The sequence below is a fragment of the Corvus brachyrhynchos genome, unplaced genomic scaffold (assembly GCF_000691975.1).
Source record: "Corvus brachyrhynchos isolate BGI_N302 unplaced genomic scaffold, ASM69197v1 scaffold239, whole genome shotgun sequence".
Lineage (NCBI taxonomy): Eukaryota > Metazoa > Chordata > Aves > Passeriformes > Corvidae > Corvus > Corvus brachyrhynchos.
Genome location: NW_008246057.1, coordinates 2,057,864 through 2,082,065, shown reverse-complemented (window position 1 = coordinate 2,082,065; position 24,202 = coordinate 2,057,864). Strand labels below are relative to the sequence as shown.

Sequence of the window (24,202 nt, the reverse complement as noted above, 5' to 3'; positions counted from 1 at the left end):
TTTTCTGATGCTCGCTGCTGTTTATCCAGAGGAGTTTTGAAAGACATCTGTCATACTCAGTTATGGCAGGGTATTGTGGTGAGCACTTTACACAAAAAAAAACCCTAGATTCAGGGAACTCATGGGGTGGGACAGATGGGCTCATGGACACTGAGGGACTTTGTAAACTAGAATATTTCACTACATAGGATTTTGATTTAATAGCATATACAGCATTTTAAATTTAATTGATTGGAATGTTCCCTAGAAATCTAGCTTTTAAGATCTAAGCTGTCATGATAAGAGATATATAAAGTTTGTTAGAAGTGTGCAATAGTCCATGGGAAAAAAGCTGTCTACCTCAACTATGTTATGAGAATATTAAAAGTTTAATACAAAGAAGTTGGTGGCATAGTATCTCTGGCCCATAGCAGAGGGCTTCCATCTGGTAAAACTATGATCACAGAATCATCATATAATGGCCTGGTTTGGAAGAGACCCTAAAGATCCAATTGCTGCTGCCATAGGCAGGGGCACCTCCCACTAGACCTAGCTCAAAGCCCCATCCAACCTGGCCTTGGACATTTCTAGGGATGGGGCATCCACAACTTCTCTGGGCAACCTGTTCCAGACTCCCACAGCACAGAATTTCTTTCTAATGTCTGAACTAAACTTGCTCTCAGTTTGAAGCCATTCACCTTCGTCTTGTCACCACATGCTCTTGTAAATGTTCTGTCTCCATCTTTATTGTAGGCTCCCTTCAGGTACTGGAAAGCTTCCATAAGGTCTCCCTGGAGCTTTCTCTTCTCTGGGCTGAATAGCCCAAATTCTCTCAGCCTGACTTCAGAAGAGAGGTGCTCCAACCCTCTGACCATTATTTGTGTCCCTCCTCAGGACTTGGTCCAACAGATCAATGCTCTTCCAGTGCTGAGAGCCCCCAGGCTGGATGCAGCACTGCAGGTGGGGTCTCACCAGAGCAGAGCAGAGGGGCAGAATCCCCTCCCTTGCCCTGCCTCCCACACTGCTGGGGACGCAGCCCAGGACATGTTTGGATTTCTGGGCTGCAAGTGCACATTGCTGATCATGTCCAGCTTTTCTCCCTCCAGCCCCGCCAAGTGCTTCTTGGCAGGGCTGCTCTCCATCTGTTCATCCCCCAGCCTGTATTGATACTGGAGGTTGATTAATTACTTTAGTTAATATCCAAAGCATGAATTTACAAATCAGTCAGAAGGGATGGGCTGTGGTGCTTGTCCTTTAAGTAAAATGCTATTAAAACTCTGACTCTGGATAAGAACCCTTCTTGTACCTTCCCCAAAGATGAGGTAAGGTCAGCCTACAACTGGTTAATTTTCTTTGGCTGGTGACACACGGAGATTTAATGTCCTAAGGTGGACACATGTCCCATGCCATGGGCTGACCGACCTCCACTGTCTGTGAGGAGCCAAGACCCTTCGCTCATGCACAGGCACGTCTGCATTGTCTGTGTCTGGGGCCGAGTCCCACCCTGGCTTTTCTCCTTCAGAGACTCAGGGTATTGTCTGGTTTTGATAACAAACAGCTTCATGGTTTAGCTTTGGGAATAGCTAAAGTGCAGTGCAGCTACAGTGTCCTTTAAACATAGCTTTGAAATTATGGGAAGCAACTTATTTTTTATTTAATAAGTGAACTTATTTAACTGAATTTGTATTTAATGTCACCCAGTTGGCACAGGGTGAGAAAAAGGAGGAAAGGTTACTGTTAACACAACCTGGTTTTATGCTGGCTGTGGAATTCATGCTGTTGCAAACCCTCTGAAGTACTTTCTAAAAAGCTGGTGTAGAAGAGTCTTGCCAGGACAAGTGGCTTTTCATGCATTGTTTTATTGACTCACATTTGATGGTTTCTCGTGTATTTAAAGGCTGAATTCCAGTCTCTAGGGAATGACTCAGAAACCATTTAATTTTGAACTGAATTCATTTGCAGTTTCCAACAGAGGCATCTGCTGACCAGTTATGAGAGGGTCTTGGTTCTTCTGTACTACCAATTGTAATCTCGTGACATGGTTTATTTTGAGCCTCCTGTGCTTATACTAGATCTTTTATTATAAAGGAAATATAAATATCTTCAAAAGCAATGCCAGTTATTTAAAAAATCCCACCCAAATATGAAAACATGTGAAAAACTCACTCAAATAGTGCTCACTTTCATGAATCATAGTCTAATAAAAATAACTAAAGATCCTGTTTTGTCTTTATTTTCATTGTTTTCTATAATTGAAAGAAATTTCCTCCTTGTTTTATTAGTAAAAGAAAATGTATTGTATTCCCACTACTTTATTTGTCACAAACCCTCCCTCCCCAAACATCTTGAAGACAAGTACTTGCACCAGAGAAGAAAACATGAACTCTGGAGTAGTTAAAAATGGGATATAGTCAAGTAGATATTTTCAGAAGAAATAATTGTAGGCATGGTTTTATGGGTTACACAAGCCACATGAACAAGAAACCTTGTTTATGTGAATTATTATTATTATTATTATTATTATTATTTTGAATAATTATTATCACTATCATTATTATTATTGAATTTAAACTAAATTTATTAAATTTAGTAATAATTCTAAATACAAGGGAACTTGCACTTGAAATCCCCATCCATCTTATTTGCGGCTTGTTTCTTGAAGTGTTTGGTTGGGTTCTTTTAAATGCAGTTCTACAGTTTTCAGAATAAGAGTGAGAAGCTGTCAATCTAATTAGAGCAGGCATTCAAGAAGTAGTAGGAAGATATAAGTAGTTTAAAAATTATTCTAATGCAAGGGAAAATAGCTTAGAGTCTTCATAAGCAGATTTTGTATTTTTGTGCCCTGAAGACAAATAATAAATCCGAAGGGTTTCAGGAAATCAGTGCAATGAAATGACCTTTTATGATGAACAGAAAGAGTTTGGAAAACAATCTATGAGCATTCTGCAGTTAGATTGTTATTAAAGCACTGCTTCATCACTTCATATGCAACAAGAAAGGTACTTGCAGCAGGATTTATTTAAACAAGGCAGACAACATTAAGTGGAATCACTGTTAGTCAGTGCTAACCTTACTTTGTGGCTGAAGCCATGCTTCCTATTCACATAAAGTGCAAGAGAAACAGTGAATATTCATTTGATATCCAGGTAACTCTTATTTTTGGAAGTATGATATAAATACTACCTTTTTGTGTATGAACTTTGGTACAAGTCCACATTTTCAGTGTAATTTGAGCTTTGCTTTGGAAGAAATAAATGAGTGATTAGTTTTAAAAGTGATTTTCTGACATTAACAGAAAACCTGGAAACAGTGCTGCTTGTAGGTAAATATAATTTTCTATTTTTCAAGTGATGATAAGTTATTAAGACAACAACCTCAGGGCTTGATCACAATTTAAGAATGATGCTGGTTTCAGCAGGCCCTGCAGTTTGGGGTGATTTGGCCCATTTTGGCACATGATCCCTGTGATGCCAGGGACCCATCCCCAGGAGGGAACCTTTCAGTTTGGCTCTGGTCCCTGGTGCTGCAGGAGCCGTGACAATGATGCTGTAGCTTGAATGTGTGTGGATTTAAGCTCCATCTTAAAGCTGGTTATGGTCATTTATCTCCTAAATTCCTATTGCAAAATTGTTTCAATGCTTCATTTGCCTAGTGATTAAAAAGGATCTAAATTAGAGTAAATTTATTCAAGTCCGGTTTCAATCCTTTGTTCTTATACCATGGTTGCCTTTTGGCTTAAATAGCTCCTTTACAACCCTGTGATATTTAGTGATAGCAGTCATCCTCTCTCTAAACAAGACAAGCTCTTTCTGTCTCCTTTTGTGACATATTTTACATTCTTCTCATCATCCTAGTAGTCCTTCTCTGCAGCTGCTCCAGCCTAAGTTAATCTTTTTTGAACACAAGCATTCATAATTACACACAATAATTGAAGTGATGTCTTAGCAGTACTTTACCAGCACCATACTAATACTTCCCACATCGTTACTAGAAATAATTGAGCTGATGCATTCTAGGGCAGTGTTTGTCTTTTTTCACACTGGTAGCTTATTGTCAAACAGTGATTGACTAATGTGAATTGAGCTTTCTCCTCCTCAGTCATTTCTAGCTTATAGCTGAAAGTGTTCTTGTTATTATCTAAAGTGCATGACCTTACATGTTCTACAAGAAGTAAAGAATCCACTTTGTGTACTTCTTTTCCCAGTCATTAATCATACTCTGTTTAAAACTGTGCCTAATTTCTAATTTTAATGTTTCTCCTTTGAACTTCCAGGAGCTGTTTCTTGCTGTGTCTTTAGCAGTGTGTCTGAAAGTCCTTTATTAGGGGATATTTTCTTTATGTTAGGGTAACTTATGTACTGAAATCAAATCACTTTTAAATTTCAACTAGTAATTTATAACCTATAGATATTGAACACTGAGTTCCTAGCGTAAGGGATAATTTTTATATCTAAGGAGAAGGTATATGGCAGATTAGCTTTTTTCCCCCAGACTTTGGAAATTTTCAGCTTCTTTCTAAAACTATGAACCCCAGCAATATGTATTCTTGCAGCCTCAGTTCATAGAATCATAGAATGGTTTGGATGGGAAGGAATCTTAAAGAACAGCTGGTTTCAAACCCCTGCCATGGGCAGGGACAGCATCCCCTAAACAAGGTTCTTCAAAGCCCATCCATGGCCTTGAACACTTTGAGGGATGAGGCAGCCACAGCTTCTCTGGACAATCCATTTTAGTGCCTCACGACCCTCACAGCAAAGAATTGTCCCATCAATACATGCCCTTGTGAAAAAATTCCTCTCCATCTCTCTCTAGGCCCCTGTTTGGTATTGGAAGGCCACTGTAAGGTCTCCCTGGAGCCCCTTCTCCAGGCTGAACAATCCTAATTGTGCTTCATCCCTCTAATTAATCATCTTTGTGGCACTCCTCTGGACTCACTCCAGCAGGTCCACTTTCTTCCCTTGTTGGGAACCCCAGATCTGGATTCAACACTGCAGGTGGGGTCTCACCAGAGTGGAGCAGAGGGGCAGAATCCCCTCCCTTGATGTGCTGCCCACATTCCTTTTAATGCAGCCCAGGATACGTTTGGCTTTCTGTAATTTCTAATTTTAATGTTTCTCCTTTGAACTTCCAGGAGCTGTTTCTTGCTGTGTCTTTAGCAGTGTGTCTGAAAGTCCTTTATTAGGGGATATTTTCTTTATGTTAGGGTAACTTATGTACTGAAATCAAATCACTTTTAAATTTCAACTAGTAATTTATAACCTATAGATATTGAACACTGAGTTCCTAGCGTAAGGGATAATTTTTATATCTAAGGAGAAGGTATATGGCAGATTAGCTTTTTTCCCCCAGACTTTGGAAATTTTCAGCTTCTTTCTAAAACTATGAACCCCAGCAATATGTATTCTTGCAGCCTCAGTTCATAGAATCATAGAATGGTTTGGATGGGAAGGAATCTTAAAGAACAGCTGGTTTCAAACCCCTGCCATGGGCAGGGACAGCATCCCCTAAACAAGGTTCTTCAAAGCCCATCCATGGCCTTGAACACTTTGAGGGATGAGGCAGCCACAGCTTCTCTGGACAATCCATTTTAGTGCCTCACGACCCTCACAGCAAAGAATTGTCCCATCAATACATGCCCTTGTGAAAAAATTCCTCTCCATCTCTCTCTAGGCCCCTGTTTGGTATTGGAAGGCCACTGTAAGGTCTCCCTGGAGCCCCTTCTCCAGGCTGAACAATCCTAATTGTGCTTCATCCCTCTAATTAATCATCTTTGTGGCACTCCTCTGGACTCACTCCAGCAGGTCCACTTTCTTCCCTTGTTGGGAACCCCAGATCTGGATTCAACACTGCAGGTGGGGTCTCACCAGAGTGGAGCAGAGGGGCAGAATCCCCTCCCTTGATGTGCTGCCCACATTCCTTTTAATGCAGCCCAGGATACGTTTGGCTTTCTGGGCTGCAAGTGCACATTGCTGATCATGTCCAGCCTCTCATCCACCACCTCCCCCAAGTCGTTCTCTTAAGGGCTGTTCTCAATCCACTCTCTACCCAGCCTGTATTTGTGCTTGGAATTGCTCTGATGCAGTGCAAGACCTTGCACTTGATCTTGTTGAACTTCATGAGCAGCTTCATGCTCCAATTTCCTCAGGACCCATGGATGCATCTCAGGTCCCATAGACTTGTGCACTTTAAGGTTCCCTAGAGGGTCTCTAACCTGACTTTCTCCTCCAGCAGGTGGTTCTTTGTTCTGCCAATACCTGCCTTTGCCTTCTGCCACTTAGGTCGTGTGGCTGGAGCACTTGATAGTGAAGACCAAGGCTATGGCACCAGTCCTGTCACCATCTGTTGATTCACCAGAGTGACAGAGAGTGGGTCAGGTTGGCAAATGGGTGCCTCTAGAGCTCAGAAGAGAGCTGCCTGCTGGTGTCACCTGCCACCTTTTCTCAGTGGCTCTGTTTGTGGCACAGGGAGCACATGGGGCTGCCTTACTCAGTTCCAGCATCAATCCTGGTGTGATGGGACTTTCCTCTTCAGTACTGCAGAGCGGTGAAGTGGTTCTGCACAGGCACCTCAGGCTTTAGGTAAAGTCTCTTCCTCCTGCTGGTCCTTGTTCCTACAGGACTGGGGGAGGAGGATTGTTTTGCTGTTTTTAAGGTAGGTTCAGTTTACCAAATACTCTGTTTACCGTGTTCCATGTGACTAACCTATTCACTATTTGTTCCCACCTGGCCAATGTTTATATCATTAGAAAGTGTCACAGTTGGTGATTTCAGATCTTCCAGATTTCTGACAAAAATGCTGACTAATATTTCATGACAATACTCAAGAAAGTGCTATTTAGTGATGATTTATGAGGGACAGCTGGCTTAAGGGATTCAAGTGCTTAATGCCATAAATGTATGTTTTGTTATTGTTTAGGACTACTTTTGAATATAGCGATATTGTATTTTTAAGTAAAGTGACTCAGGAAAGGCTAAAAATGAAACTAAATCGATCAAAGTTGCAAATTAAAATAAAAGTTTCAGAATATTCTGGTTACAAAAGTATTATTTCAGTGAAAACAGATTCTATTGTTTTTCTGCTCTGCTAATTAACAATGGAGAAGAGTTGTTATTATGTGAAATTCCGTCAGTTCAACAAGAATTCACTTGATTAATACATGCAGAATAATACATGTTAGTCAAATACTGTTTTCCTCTGAGATCCCATTAAAAAATTGATCAAAGTTTAATTACAACACAGGCCAGTTATGTTTAGATGATACTGAAAACAACAAGGCCCTTCAAATAATGGGAATGACACAAAGAGAATCAACAATTGTCATGAGCCAAACTGGAATTCTGCAGATTTCAGTCAAATGGCTGAACAATACAGGGAAAGATGCTCTTTTGCTGATGGCACACTGTAATGAAATGACATTTTTCATTCTTTGTCTGTCATTTTAGTTTCAGAAGTCACCTGAGGATTTGAAAGGTTTGTACAGAAGCTCTTGGATTTTGTGAGCATATTATTCTGAGAAAATTGGTGACAGAAAAACCCCTGACCAATATATGCTGGATTTTGTGAACCCTGGGGGTTTGCCTAGGAATTAGCTGTTTGATATTTACTTGGTTCCACTTCTTCTCAACAAGGAAGGTGAAGATAGCTCTGTCCTGTTGTGAGGACTGTCATTTGAGATCTGCTTGAGGAAGGAAATGGAAGGGATGGGTTGCAGAGAAAATCTGAACAGGGATATTTGAGGTCTACAGACAGTGTGGAAGCAGAGTAGAAAGAATGGGAAGCTAGAGAGGCTGAGGGGAAGGATGTTTGCTGAAGCAATGGGAACAAGGGAGAAGTAAGCATAAGACCAGAGTTCAAATGAACCTGTTCAAATATAGCTGTTTAAGTCAAAGTATGAACAATTAACCAAAGAACCCAGATGTTGAGTTTGGGGCAGGAAGAACTAGTGGTTTTTTACAAAATGCATAAAAAGTTTGTAAGTCAGCCTTCAATTCACAGTCAACACTCCTGGAACATACTGCAATATGTGGCATAGCTGCATTTTTTAACTGAATGTAACACAGTCCATTGGTGGCCCTTCAGAAAGGAGTGAAGAATAGGATGTTCTTTCTTTGAGTAGTTATAAGGAAGAACCGCATGACCACGCACATCAGAGCTCAGTAAAGCTCCATGGGAAAAGTAAAACCTCAAAGCAAAAGTACTGCTATTCCTGCTTAGACCATCTGACCAAAGAAAGGCCTTTCCTTCAGGAAGTATCCTCCGGACAGAGTCTCAGAAGCTCTAAAATAAGATTTTCTATGATATACTGGATTTTAAGATGTATTTTATGTACAAAAAGTACTGATGGAACAACAGGAGCTCCAGGAAGGAAGCTGTGATCAAACTGGTATATTCTCTAGCAGAGATCCAATTCTAACAGGATAAAGATATCTGATACTGTACTAACTGAATCATTTTTCCTGTAAGAAGACCTATACTGATGTGGAGCACACTTATATCTACAGCCATACTTGTACAGATGTAGACATTTAGCTATTACTTTCTTGTCCAAATGCTCTGAGACATTTCAGGCACAGCTTTGAATATAGCCATACATTCATTTTTTATGAATAAAGCATCACATTAAAACGATCCCCTTCAGCAGCAAAGATTTGAGTCTTGAAGGTTATTCTCAACTTTTCTGTGCTAATATAGCATCTTTTGTTACCTTCACGATTTCAAAGCACTCCAGAGAGAACCAAAACCAACCTGCCTCACCCACTATTGTTCAGAGATCTATCATGACCTCTCTGCAATCCAGGCTTTTTGTTCTAAATGTTTTTCTTTGACTAATTTTCAAGTAAATCTTACTTTTTTTCCTACTTCAAAAGTAAATTAGATTTACTGAGGTAGCTATCACTAATGGCATGTTTCTCCTGAAGTAATCCACAGGTTACATGTCTCTGAAAATTGCCATTTGCACAAAGTGAGTAGAATTATTTATAAAAAGATTTTAAAATTCTGAACACCACATCTGCAATGAATATTGGGAATTTGTTTTAGCTCACAGGCTATAATCTCTATCAAGAGTCTTTTTTTGATAGTAAAATAAAAGGTGCCTGCTAACAAGACAAAGATTTCTTTCCTTCGTTTTCTTGAAAACGGCTGTATTGTAGGGCTATGTTTGTAGCAGGTATTAAATTTTTTGTTCTCTGTAATCCTTATTATCAAGGAATGCTTGAAAACTGAGTGGGACATAAGTTATAGGTAGTTTTCTGTGGAGCCCATCACAAGCACCCATTTCTCCATGTTGTTTATAAAAGAACTGTAATCATTTCCTGTGTGAAGACTGCCTCATTAAGCATCTAAAGTATAGGTTCAAGTGGTCTGGACCATTCCCATGGGAGCTATCAAGGGCTCAAGTGTTTACTCAGTTTTTATATAAGTTTTACAATTTTATATATTCTTATCAGTAGCTGACTTAAACTGAAATTAGCTGAAAGCCAATTTGGAGCTGCTCACAGGAGTCTAATTATTCAGAAAAGTGATTTCAGCATAACCAAACAATTATCTTAAGATAGCTAGTTCAAGTGGTATAAGCTGTTGGTATGGTTTGGACAGATCTGGGCTTATGTCACGCAGTGTGAAGGTCTGTGTATTTGTGTGTGATAAAATGCTTCATTTCCTTAATTTGCTATTTTAAAGGATCTCTTAAATGTATCGTTTAAGAATGAACAAGGGAAAAAGAAGCATTCAAAAACTGGAAGATCATATTGCATGCTTTTGGTCTTTCCATCATTACTATTTCTCTATGGCTATGTATTTGAAGCTTAGATGTCATCTCCAAAGAGCGATCTATACTTTGTACTACACTGCATAGAGCTGTGTAAGGAATAATAAAACTGTATGTATCACCCCAGAAAAATAGTACACCCATATACACAGTAATGGCAGCCCTGGAGCTTCTGACGTATTGCCAGGACAGCCTGCATCTCCAGTTGCGCAACGCTTGTATTTCAAAACATTTAAATGAAAAATAGGTGGAAAACTAAATACGGAAGTTATTTTGAAGTGAAGTATGGTGATTTGTTGAGATAAATTGCAAAATAAAGACCAGGCAGTGTTACAAGTGTGGAGTAGGTAAATTCATTACAGCCACCATAAGCGATGACAAATGTTCTACTATGAATATTTTTTGGGGAAGCAGGACACAGGCATTCCCCACTCCTCCATGCCTTTGTTCACTTGTAGACATGGAGCATCTTCCCCAGGTGGCCACCATGGTGTCATCTTCAGCCTCCCTCTGGAATGCCTCTGTCACCATTTGGGTTCACTTGTATGGCCATGGCTTCAATCTACCCAAGAAGAGATTCAATCAGTACAACATTCTTCCTCAATGATGATTTGGCCACTGCACTAAATAATACTCTGTTAGTTAGCTTTAGGATGCCACATTCTTCCTGATAAAACTATCTGGCATGTTTGGCCCATAGTGGTAGATCAACTGGAACCTCCCTAATCCATGCAGATTAGTCAAGCGTTTATTTACCAGAAATATCCTTTTATATATTAGTTTATCAATGAGTAACAGGATCCAGAAGCACTAACTAAAACAATAGATACCTTCCAAGAAAAACACCAATGCCAGGTTAGAGAACACGGGCATGTGGAGAAGAACTGATATTTGTGAGAGCTGATGTTACAGTGTGAAACAGCAATGTTACAACTGCAAAGTATCTGGAAGTCCCAGAAGAAAACACATCAATTAGCATGCAAGGCAGAGCTGAATTAATGTAAATTAGGAGACCTTCTCATTTTCTGAACTGCTAATCGGCTTTGAACAAGAAAAAATATATTTGAGACCTTGAGATGGAAAGTTAAATTTCTCCCTTAGTGAAACGCACACTTTTTTCATTATTGCAAAACAATAATGAAGGGGGGAACTTCCCAGTAGAGCTGCAGCTCTTCAAGGTATTTTTCTTTTTAAGGGCAGATTAGCACGTCAAAAAGCAGAGCCATGTTTTATCTTTATATTTTTAGCCTTCTCTTTATACATTAATGGGACTGCAGCTCTCTAGTGTAAGTCCCTTGGGTGTTACTTTGACTTAGCATATTTTTTAAATCCTTTTTAAAACCACAGTAAAATCTTGGAACATTTATCCTACTACAGTCACAGTGGGGGGCATCAGCTGAGAAAGGCAGGCTTTCAGAAGTGTTCATTCATGGAACTGAAGCAAGCAAGGTTTAAGATTAAATTCAAGCATCTAGTTGATGCAACAGGAGCACCTGGGATGCTCTGCTCACGCTCACACCCCACATCTGGAGTTCAAATATTTTTCCCATTTCCATCCCAAATTCTAAAGTGCAACTCAGACCTTCTTACACATGATCTTTAGTTTGGTGGTGTTCTCATATTTCTGTAGGTCTGGATAAAGCTTTCTTCTTTTCAGCAAAACCACGAGTTGATTTGAAAGTTATGCAGTAGAGGGCTCCTGCACACTATTTCTGTAGCACACTTAATTTTCATGCATGCTGTGATATTGGCTGCTACCACATGGACATTGATTAGGCTTCAGATGTGAATATTGTTTTCTGTTTTCATTTTGTTTTCCATAAGTGCATAGGACACCCAGCACAGTGGGGGCTGCAGCTCCACCAAGTGTGTGGAGCAGTGTGTGCCATTCTGGGGGAAACAGCTCAGCCCTGCCTCTGGGTCAACCCAACAGCAGCTTCATGGACACACCCCCAGGACTATATTTTCAGATCCTATATTGAACATTAAATGAGTGCAGAAGATCAGCCTTTACCATTTAGTCATAAAGTGCTCTTCTGAGGACAAAGACTTCAAAAACTGCAATCTTTTTCTCCAGTAGTTTTGGTTAACATTGACTGATAGTTTATAAGGGGGTTACTGTTCTCGGTAGCTTGTTTTTATTTGCCTTTCTTATATCTGATCTGAAAGTGCTTTTGCATGTTTAGGATTGATGATGTTTTGTCTAGAAGCAAGTTTCAGGCAAAGGAATAAAATGCAGCATTCCTTTCTTCCCATTCTTGTGACTCTCGACTGACTGTATGTGTTGTCAGATAGAAACAAAACTGCAGTGTTACAATTTTCTGTCTGTGGTATGTATGTCTTAATATATACCATATGGCAGGGGGCAATGCACCAGATTTTTTTTCATGGGTGATTTTTTTTTTTCACTAGAGTAAAAGTAGTGATGTGGGAATGAATTAGTCAAATAATTTGCTCTTCTTCTGAGCTTGTTGGCTGTGATTATTTTTGCTTCTTTTGATGTGTAAAGCTTTGTATTTAGGTTTTGTTTCCTGAAAATTTTTGCTGCTGTTCATGTTTGTTAGCTTGCAACGCATTTTCTGAGGAGTTTTCTTCTGATGGGTGCCATTCTGCCTTCAGTGGGCAGAAATTCAGCCTTCTGACAATGCTGCCCTTCTCTTCATAATATTCTCAACATTATGGTCCATTGCTGACCAGTGGGGGAGAGGCAGTATGAATTGCAAAGATCATTGCACAATTTAAGATAAACCAGGAGGCAAAGTAAATTACTGCACATTTTACAAGGGAAAGGGAACAACTGCCAGACTTTCTGTTTTGTCCTGTAAATTGTAAAAAGAGATGTTAAAGATGCATAGAGAATTAAAGCAACTTCTTGTGTGTTTGTAGAAAAGGAAATTTTCTTCTTTTTTTTTTTTTTTTGCCAAAAATACCACAGAAGTCTGCAAATCACAGTTGATATATTTGTTTTGATGAGGAAAAGCATGAGCAAGGAACACTTTGATTTTCAAACTCCAGCTTTACTGAGTACCTGAATATCAAAACTTCTGCCTCTATTCCCCCTCTGCATTTCTCTGGTGACAATGAGGGGAGACTGACTGAGATCACCCTGGTGGGGGTCAGTCAGGTGCTGGTGATGGATGGGATCTCAGCCAGGCTGGCTGTGCCCTCTGGGTTCCCACATCCTGCTGCTGCTACACAGCACACTCACCCTTACACAAATGCTTTAGCCCAGACCTAAAGCCTTATCACCACCACCAGCCTGCCAGCCACAGCAGTCCCAGTTTGGTGCTCCTATGCTATAAAAGCGGTTGATGTAATAGGTTTGTGGCTACAGAGGAGGCAAATCCAGCAGGTTTTGTCCTGAAACATCAGAATATCTGTGGAGAATACAGCTGGTGTACAGGCCTGTGCTTCTTTCCACCACTAATTTGATCCGGGCAGAGATACTGGTGGATTTCAGCCAGCAGCATTGAATTTCAGCATAGTTTCAAAAAAAGAACTCCTGGCAATTGACAATTTTAATTGAAATTCCACCATTCAATTCATAATACCATTTTTCCAGCCTCACTTCTCCCTTAACTCTCCCACCAACTTGGTCAGTGATTTCTCTGCTCTCTCACCCTTTTGCAGAGGCTGAGAATGGCCATGGTGCCCATTATGAAGCTTTATTTATGGTTCTAGTTTTTATATTTATGAATTCTGAGGAATTTGTAGCAAACCAGCAATACTGCATCACTGGTGTCAGGTGCTGAAAAAAGGCAAACATCTTACTCTTGATCACAGTGTTACAGACACTGTAAGTGGTGCTTACAAACAGTGCATGTGCTAGCAGTTGGCCACGTATAAATGTCTGAAGATAAAACCATAGTCTGTCATCCCCTCAGCTGGCTTTTCCCCCACAGATGCAGCTCTCCTGCCTGTGTGCCATCTTTCCTGAGCAGATAGGCTTTTGTGAGGCTCAGCTGTCCCAAAAGTCTTCCAGAAACTGTGGGACCGGCTGTGCCACAGGTCACTTCAGTGTCCCAGCAAGGGCACCTGGGGCTGTAGGAGACCTTACATATTTCACCTTAGTGTAGACATTGCTGAGGCTGCTGTAAGCCCAGCTGTGGGAAGGGGGATCATGAGACCTGGAGCAACTCCAGGACTGCTCCTCTGAATGGAAAGTGCATCTTGTCTCCAGCTCTGTGGAGATGTTGCAGTCAATGCTGGTGAGGGACAAACCATGGCTTCTGTACATGTCGTACTTTTACCCCAGACTCCAACTACAGTGAGCCACTCTCTCACTTTCCAATCCCCTCCCCACCCCATGGGATGGGGAAGAGAATCAGAAAAAGGTAGAACTTGTGGGCTGAGATCAGAACAGTTTAATAATTGAAATAAAGTAAAATATCGTCATAATGAAAATGAAAAAAAGAGAAAGGAATAAACCCAAGGGGAAAAAAACAAACGGTGCCCAATACAACTGCTCACCACTTGCTGACCAATGCCCCTCCCATCCCTGAGCAGAAATTGGCAACTTCTGGCCAAGTCTCCCCAGTTTGTAGACTGAACATGACATTCTGTGGTATGGAATATCCTTTTGTCCGGTTCGGGTAAGCCGTCCTGGCCATGCTCCCTCCTGGTTTCTTGTGCACCTGGTCCTTGGCAGAGCATAAGACACTGAAAAGTCCTTGACTTAGGGGTCAGCACACTGAGCAACAACTAAAACATCAGCGTGTTATCAGTGTCATTCTCATACTAAATCCCAAACACAGCACTAGGAAGAAAACCAACTCTATCCCAGCTAACCCAGACAACACAATGCGTGGTTTCAAGTTGACTTTCAGATCACCTGAGATAAGGAACTGGGAGATAAAATGGGATAACTTCCACAACAACATCACTCCAAAACAGGAAGAGATGTCTGCAAATGATAAATACTCCATCTGGAAAGATTTATATGGAAGTCCCTCTGGTTTCATTAAGTAGTTATCGTTATTGATTGGTTTGACTGACTTAATTTGCCTTGAAGGAAACTATAAATTTTAAAGCATCATAGTTCACCAGTAATGTTGATAACAGAGATATAAAGAGTAATTAGAGACAGTACAAGTGCAACCAAGATATGAGGCAGTAAGTGGGTCCTGTGGTGACTGAGGCAGGGACGGCAATGAGGGCAAATGCAAAATATGGCTGCGGGCAAAGGATCAAAATAGAGGAAATGCGTTACAAGGCAGACTGCTGCCATGTGGTGATCTCTTAACCCACTGCTTTTCTGATGCCATGTTCCCCCTCCCGCTCTCCCCTGCCCTTAGCCCTGGCCACTCCCTCGGTTTCTCCCTATTGGCTCCTGTACCCCAACCCCACCCAGGGACTGCCCTGAGCCCCTGAGAAAAGCCCCCTACGCCCAGACCACAAGGTCTCTCTGCCTCTGGATATCGCATGGACGAGATGTGATTAAAGTCCTCTCAAACCCTCATGGAGAGACCCTTCTCTGCCTCCTTCTCCATCAGTAGTTGTAGTGCTGCTAGCTGCTGGAGCAAGAACCACAGGGCCAACAAAAATGGACTACGGGAGGGCAACCATGGTCACACTGCCCGAAGCATCCCCGCTGAGCTCTCAGGAAAGCTGCAGCCTGCTAAACTAAACCTAGCAACTACAACACTGCCAGAAACCATTAAGATCATTTAAAATAAATTGAAGAGGGACTTAGGGTTTTGTAGGTAAAGCCATTATCCCAATTAGTCATGCTAGGCTATAGAAGAGTAAACAGGATACCAGGAAGTGTTACCAGCAACCGTATAGCCAAGAAGAGATGTTGTCACTGTACAAACCAGTCAGCCCAGCACAGCTGAGTCTGGGGCAAAGATTGGTTAATTTAATAAAAACAACTTTTGGAAGCTACTGCCTTTGAAAGGATGCTTTATAGATCCAATCGGGATGCATGTATTTATAGATGAGTGTTAGGCAGTTACATTTTTACTGAGCTGTGCAGTGATGTTCTAGTTACTGCGCAGCAATGTTTCATTTGATGTTCCTTGCTCTGGTCAGCAGGGAGGTTTGGTTGGTTCACGGCTCTGTTTAAGTGAGCAGGTGAGGATGGTCTTGTCAGTTAAGACTGCTGGTTCACAGTTTCATCTCTACTAAAGCAAATCTGGGCCAATTCCAGGGGCTCCAGTGCTGCTTTGGTGAATTGTCACTGCTGTAAGGAGAAGGATGTGGTTACTGCTGGCTTCGAGGATGAGTCTGGTGGGAGCAGATGTCTGGTGTGACAACAAGATGTTCCTTTGTCACATTTATCATTGGTATAAACCCTATCAAGCAGAGTCTGATGTTTGGCTCCTGAGACACAGATTTACATTTGCGAAGTGGAAAGATTCAGAACAATGCAATATTTTTTGGAAGTTGTACAAGAGCTGCTCATATGGATAAGACACCATTCAAATACAGTAACAATTAAAAAAAAAAGTGGATGCAAACCAGGGACAGTTGCTTTCCTTCAACAGAATAAACTGGATTTTGGTGCTAAAATAGAACCTATGAAAAGCTAGTACAGAATGAAGGTATCAGCCTAACAGGTCTATAAAAAAAAATATGTAAGTTGCTATTATAAAACATGCTGGGACTATTAGGAAAACATTTAAAATATATTTTGGCTCAAACCTTTGGAAATAGATTTTTTCTTCTATATTTCAGCAACACAGTAACTCATTAGCATTTTCTATTTCTATTACTGCTGGTCCCTGTTTACTGTTACTAAATCAACTTTCCTTGGAGCAGTTAGTGCCATGTTGCTCTCTATGGAGCACTTAGATTTCAGCAGCAAATTGTCTTCTCACCCCTTCTGACAATGGCCTGAAACCACCAACTCACTGCGGACCAGGGTCTCACCACCCCATTCCCCTGGCTCATGGAGCCAAATCACACATTACACAAGGGACTCATTCAGTATCCTGAGAATTATGCTATAGAAAGGGGATATTCTCTTCCCCATGCTCCACAATTTCCATATGTGTATCTCCTGTTAGGCTTAATGAGACCGGTACTCATAAATCCCTGAGATGAAATTATAACCCTAAGTGGGTTCTAACAAAAGGCTGCTCAAAAGTTTTGATTAACAATCCCTTTAAAGTAGAACATTAAAAGAGAGGTTAAGCAAAAATATATCCTCTCTTTCAGAGTAAATTTTCAAAAATCTGTTCATTAGTGGTTCATTCCTGCAAACTGGTGTTTCTAGTGAAGGGCTTGCTTCAGTAAATATTCACAAATGTGGCTATAAAACACTTCTCTTGTAAGCACCTAAAAGCCCTAAACTGAACTGTTTCATACCTGACTCCCACTTTGTGAATGTAATTCAAATGTGAACTTGCAATAAATTATTGTTTTCAGAACTATTAGGAAAATACATTTAAATTTCACATATGAGGTAAAAGGTTATAAAACCCATGCTTCTTACCTCAAGTGTGAGTCACTTCAGCACAGTGGTACCCTCTGAAGAATTAGGTTGCTGTATTTAGGCTCTGGTTGTCTCCTGACCCCAGAAGGACTTACGGATTTTAATGACAGAGTTTATTAGGATGTGATACACTTATCTGTCTTTTTTTCTAGTGTTCTTATTAACATGTGGATGGTAATTTTCCCCCCAGCATTGCAGATAGTGAAAGGATTTATTATTTAATAGTGAAGCAGTAGTAATCATAATAATGAAACAAAGACCTGGCTCCAAGAAAGATAAAGGTAACATATTGCTGGGTGGAAGAATGTATCTGTTGGTTGCTGGTCTTTTCTTTCTTCATACTGTTTAATTATTTATCAAACCATCCTGACCCTTAATTGATCACAAGGGCTACCAAGTGCTTTAGCAGTCTGTTACATTCTGTCAAATTAGATGTTTTTTCTCTTGTGAAGCAGAATGAAATCACCCCCCCAAAATCAATCGGCAACAGCATATTTTAGCTGGGTGGGTGCAATTCACTTAGGGCCGTAATCTGCACTTTTACTGTGGTTGAAGGGAATTTGCATGGGTAATTTAGTTACCTTTAGCTGGCTACTGGCCTGGGTAGAAACTGCATGAGCTCATAGCTTTATGTTTGTGTTCATGCTTTAGAAATTATATTTACCAGCTCCAGATATTTCTTTACTCCCAATGGTCCATTTTAACACAGATTACTGATGTTTTCCTTAAAAATATTTGGGATTTCTTTTTTTTTAAAGACAAAACCCTCCAAAAACAGGAGCAATTTGATTTTCTTCCCATAACTAGTTCTAAAATTTTAAGACTTTCACTGCAGGGTCCTGAAAGGGGTTCATAACAGTTTAAGGATGTTACTCAAATATTCTTCCAGTAACTAAAACTAAGCCATTATTTCACTCTCTGTAGCATTCTGTGGAAACATATATTTCATTTTTATATATTTTTACAGGTAAGGCTCAAAAAGGTCCTTTAAACATCTGAAGATACGCAAGATAAAGGGAGGTTCCTACCTCTGAAAATGTGGTTTGAAAGCTGCAGCTTCAACAGCTGTAAATAGCACTTTATGTCTATATACATTCAGATTTTAACCTCGGATGTTCCTTAAGTGCTTCACTTGGCTTTCTGTGAGTCCACATTTTGCCAGCCACTGGTCCAGCTGTGCTGGGGCCTCTGCTGCTCCTCAAATAATGTGGAGAGGCACATGGCTTTCCCTTAACTTGCAGGAGGACTCTGATTCTGCAGCAGTCCTTAAGGCCTGTTCTGTGGGGATTTTACTGAGAAGCCAGGCTCCTTGTTAGTAGCCACCAAGTTGTCACTTGTCCCAGCACTCCTGCATCTGAGTGGTTTAGTCTTACATGTGACAGGAGCGTGGGGGCAGCTCTCTGTATAACTGATCTTCAACTTCATAGAGAGGATGTGCTTCTGGAAAGTAGAGATTTGTGGGCATAAGCTCCCTGCCAAAGTGATTGCTTTAATTGATAATAATAAAAAAAACCTCCAATGGCTACCAGAATCTTTCCATTTTGAAAAAAAAATTAATCATCCTACATTTCCCCTGGTGCTGCATGGGAAGAACAAGTTGCAAGCCCTGGTTTCGCCACCTCAGCATGGGATTCAGCACTGGAGGTGTTTTCGGGCACAGCCCCTTTCGCATCACTCCCTGCTTTGTAACACCAGGCAGAACTGTGCCTACCTTGTGGATTTGTGGATAACCCTTTGAGATGCTAGAGCATGGATGAAGAATGTAGTCCTCCAGCTCTGTTTCCTAAGGGAAAAGATGGTTCCTAGGACTAGGTACTTTATTGTTACATAATGCAAAATCTAATTTGAAAATGTCTGTTTCTGACTTAAATTTATTATCTACTAATCAGGAATTATTGCTTTCTCAAAGATCTCAGAGTTATTTGGTCATTTAGAGCTTTTTCTTCTTGGTTTTTCATCAATATTTTATGTTTGGCATTTTGCTGTCACTTACACATAGTTTTGAAAATGGAAGCATGTAGCAGATAATCAGTTTAGAAGGAGCAAAGCCAAAATGTGGTCAGTCAATTTACACCTGTATTTAACGTTCACCCTCTTATTTAATATCATACTCAATTAATGTAATAAATAGGAAATGGTACACTGCCTGCCATCTGGTTCATCACTGGAAATTTAGCTTTAATGAAGGATTTACCAAGGACCTTGACATGCAGATGAGCTCCTTATATGAAGTTCTGGTTTAGCAAACTGTTTTCTGAGGAGGATATGTCATGTTGTAATACAGAACATTATGTAGTTACATAACTCAGGCTAAGTCAGAGCTATTGCAGATCCATGTTTCTCAGACTTAGAAAGCAGAGAATGATATGGCTCTTTCCTGCTTTTATCTACACCATTAGATGCTTCCCAAGCTCTGCCAGTAGGAAAGATCATCTTTTGGCTTCCAGGAGCCCAAACGGGAGAATGATTGCTATAATCTATTGTTCTCCCTTTTGGAGAAGCTATACAACAAGGTGAAAGTAATGAGTTCAGGATCAACACTTGAATTTGGTCATTTGTGGACCACTTTAATCAGTATTTTCACGTCTCGCTCACCTTCCTGTATGACATCTTATAATAGAAGCAAAATATTTCCCTGCATTAGCTGTTACAGCCCTACTAGTGATTCTGATTATCAACAAAATAATTTTAAACATTTAAATATTGAAGCTATGTATTTGTCATCTGACTTAAGATTTTCCTTTCAATATTTTTCTCTATCTGTGCATTTTTTGTATTTATTTTACCCCTTGAAATCTACCTCTTCACATAGAAGTTCTTTGATTCAGTGACTACAGATACTGTATTGAAAAGAGCTAGGCACATTTTTTTTAAATTTACACAATAAAAACAGCTGCTGAGTTCCCTCTTGAGAGGGACTGAGAATGTCTAGTTCCTCTCCTAGCAGTGCTGTTGGCAGGTACAAAGCATGTCTGGGATTTGAATGGTTATAATGATTATACTGAGAATCCTAAAGCCTCAGAAATTTTAGAAGATGGAGAATCTAGAAAGTGCAGATGTCTGAAACGTCATTATGATGAGTGCACACTGTAAAAGCCAAATCAAAAGGAGTTCAGAGAGATTCTAACAGCTTCTTTGCATGCACCACATTTTAGATGGGTAGCTCTCACAAAACTTTGAACATTTCAGTATTCATTAAGTCACATGGAAACACCTGATTTTTTGATAGTGTTTATAGAGTTTTATACAAGATCTTAAAATTTTACCTTAAAATTATTAGTTTTGTAAACACTAGACTTGAATGTATATTGTTGCACTGGTCACCTGGGTGTGAGGGAGATACCTATAGACAACACTGACCTTGATTTGCTATGGGGCAAACATGCAGTCTGAGATGCAGCTTACCAGTTTGGAGAGGGGCTGGAGGAGAAGAGAGGAGCTGCCTTCCATAGCAAGGGACTGCAAAAAGACTGGAAGAAAAGGAGTGAAATATTCTTTGTCCTTAATTCAGTGAGTTCTTAGTATAAATTGAACTTTTCATTGTTTTTTTTGCATTTTTATCGTTTTTATGTTTGCCTTTTCAATAGGAAACCTTGGGATTTTTAGGTTTTTAATATTGCTGTCACTCACTGAAGTTGCACTATTTAATTGTTGTTAAATGTTCTGAAGGCTCTGAACTCCTAAATGGAGTTGATGTACTCAGTAAAGGTCCAGCAGAAGAGGAGGGTTGTTTTTATTGTAAAAATTACGACAATCAATTATTAATAAAATATAAAGACAACATGGTGATAAAATTATAAAACTGGGATTTTGAATGATTGCTGTACTATTCATTGACTTTTTTTTTGGAAAAAAACTTGAATGAGTTGGGTTTTTTAATTGTTTAGAATTTATTCTAGTCACTGCAAAATTGTTCTTTTTTTAAACTGTAAATCAAAGGAAAAAGAAATTCTCCACAGATGTTGTATGTGTTTGATGTATTAGACACATTTTTGCAGTATACTGCCTGAAATCTAGGGAGTTCATTAACTCGCAAGTTGCTGCCTGGGAGGGAAGCAGTCATATTTCCCAAGCTGATCTGCCTGTCCCCTGGCTGGGGGATGTGTTAGGGCAGCCTTTGTCCTCCCTTGTATTTGGCTGGCTGTGGAGAAAGGGGAATTCCTTCAAACTGAAGGGCTGTTCCTGCTTCTCCCCTGACAGCATCTGTTATTTAGTTAACCTGATAGTCTGTGGCTTGCTGCTTCCCATCGTACAGGCAGGGATGACGACAGATGAGAGCTGGTGCTCTGCAGCAGTCCCCAAGACCCCAGCCCACAGTGCTGAAGTCACTGGCATTAGCACAAACTTCAGAGAGAGGGACAAGGTCCACAGCTTTGGGAAAGAATCAGAGATACAGCCTTTCACCCTGAGCCAAGTAAAGCAGTTGTCTAAATAACGTTTGCTCTGTGAGGGACCTCTCTGTGAGTATTTTTGGACACATCTGTCCCAGCAGAGCACTGCTGCAGGACTTCAGCAGTGAGAGCAGGGCAATGAGCCTGGGCACCAGTCAAGTGGGATTCCTTAAGGATGTTAATGCCACCCCTCCCAATTAGCCAAGAAAGGCAAATAAAGCAATACAGCATGGCAAGAGATGTCCAAACCTCATGTCATCTGTAAGTCATCTGTATCTAGTCTCTTGCCATTAAGAAGAGTCAGTAAAATATCATCTCTCTGTATTTCCCTACCACTGATCTCCAGAAAAGAGGCTCCACTCAGGGGAAGTTGAGCCTTCTCTGTGACTATCCTGACACAGCGAGCTTCAGCATCATTTGGGGATTTGAGCTGTGACTGTGTGAATGACAGAAAATCTCATGTGTATTCTCAGTGGGGAACTAGCTGAAAAACCCTGAATGAGGAGGTTGTGGTTGTTTGTAAAAGATACAGGCAGCACATCACCTGCTTCCTCCTGTCACTCCTGGGATGGATCACTTAAATTCACTGTGGCTCATTTTTCCCCCTCAAAAAGTGAAGCTGGTTTAGAATTTCATAGCCCTGAGGATAAATAACATCCATAACCTTGAGCTGTAGTTTGTCATACTCACCGGTACCCGACTGGGATTTCAGACATTGCTTTTGGTCTATAAAATGTGAAATGGTTTGCTTGTGAGACAGCCCCCACTCCCCACAAGGTGCTGCTGGCATCCAGTTCCTGGGGACACCAGGTGGAGCAGAGTGTTTGCATTAGGAAGGATTCATCCCCCTGCTTGACATAAATCTCTCACTTGCAAACTCCTTCCACCTCTGGATCTGTGGGGGCTTACGAGAAATTGCTGCATTCACATTACAGGAGAATTACCAAAACCCCAGTAATAAAGGATGCTGAGAGTCAGAGATGGGTTTTACTTCTCTGTTGTTGTTTGAATTGCAACAAGCTAATTTGGGAAATACCAGCCACTATAAACTATGAGATGCAATCACCAAACAGCTGACAGTGACCTTCTTGAATGCAGTGGTGCCTGCTCCCATTCCCTTTTCCTTTTGATCCTATTAGCAATGTTTCAGCCCATGTCACTGTTTTCTCAAATGAAGGTTCAATATTTGAAGTAACTTGGAACAAGGCATTCTCTTCTAATAACTGCATTAAAAAGAATAGTTTCTTCATTTACTCTTTCATGTACTAGGAGTAAAGGTGTAGTGATCCATTCTGGTAAGATTGCCTTCCTTTAAGCCAAAGGGTGTCAAACAAACAACCAAGTTTGCACTACTTTGTAGAAAACTACAAAAGGGCTCCAATGGGAAAAAGATTGCTGTCAGACATTGTTTTATGTTAAAAATACAGTTCTTTTGTCTAATGATGAACTGTAGAGAATTCCAGAGGGAGGGATTAATAGATGACATTTACATTCATTCGTATATTAGAGGCATGTATGAAAAAGGAATAAAAAAAATATCAAAGGAATGTGTACTGGTAAAACTGTGGAAGGTTGCTGCTTTTATTTCAGATCAGAAGAGTTCATGAATCCAGAGCTCATCTCTTTTTTCCAAATACATGTCTACTAAGAGATAATGCCTTTCTCTAAGAGCTTCATTTTTCTTATTAAACTAGAACATTTTTTTTGCTTCAGGTGTTATTTTCTTTTAGATCTGTGATGGGTGTAAATAAGGTAATGGAATAACTGATTTACAGTAGCTGTGATCCAGCTCCTCCTTTGAAAATGCAAATAGTTCCTCTGGTATTGGCCTCATGAAGACTAATAGCAGTAAATACACAGAGCCTTGCAGTAAATGCGAAGTCAGCCTTGGCTCAAGCAAAGGCCGGCTCCAGTATTTTAATTAGCATTAATTCTAATTACTTCATGGCACATCCCTGGGGTTTTTTCATTTTGTGTTGCCATGATGAAACACATGGCAGATGCATTTCTCGGTCTGTTAGCACCTTGCAATGAGCCATTAACACATGTTACTGTTTTCTTCCTCTGCGTCTTTCTCCCAGGAATTATGTCTGACCACCAGTTTGGAAACCAGTTCATGTGCAGCGTGGTTGCGTCCCATGTGAGCCATCTCCCAACCACAAACCTCAGTTTTGTCTGGATTGCTCCACCTGCAGGGACGGGCTGTGTCAACTTCATGTACGTATACACGCCAAGCCATGAGCAGATAATCTCTCTGGAGATAATGAAATGATCTAACCTGCTCACTCTGCCTGGATAAAAGAGTCAGTCAGAGTACACTGCCAAGTGTAGACTTTAATTTGAAGTAAGAATATTGAGTTCTTCCTGGCTGAAGAGTTTCTGTGCATATTAGGACTTCTTATTTTCAAAGCATGTAGGAAGTCTAGCATTTAATTCTTCTTAGTAATTAATCATATCATTGATCCTTTTAAGTATATAGATCATTTGCACTGACCCAGTCTTTTAACTGTTGCATTTAATATGAGTTAGAACATCACACAAATATATTATTCAGATTGTAAGCATCAATATAAAATGCAAGTATTTGAGAGTAGCCATACTCAAGTATTTATTCTCAAAAAACACTCT

General features: G+C 40.3%; 1 protein-coding gene across 1 annotated transcript in view; it reads left to right on the top strand.

Moving 5' to 3' along the window:
* The window catches only part of RELN (reelin), a 233,623-nt gene that overhangs the window by 11,953 nt on the left and 197,468 nt on the right, over positions 1 to 24,202 (top strand). The window contains exon 2 of the mRNA XM_017745972.1: positions 23,656 to 23,791. Within this exon, the coding sequence (XP_017601461.1) occupies positions 23,661 to 23,791 (131 nt within the window). The 5' untranslated portion in view covers positions 23,656 to 23,660. The remainder of the gene's footprint in view (positions 1 to 23,655; positions 23,792 to 24,202) is intronic.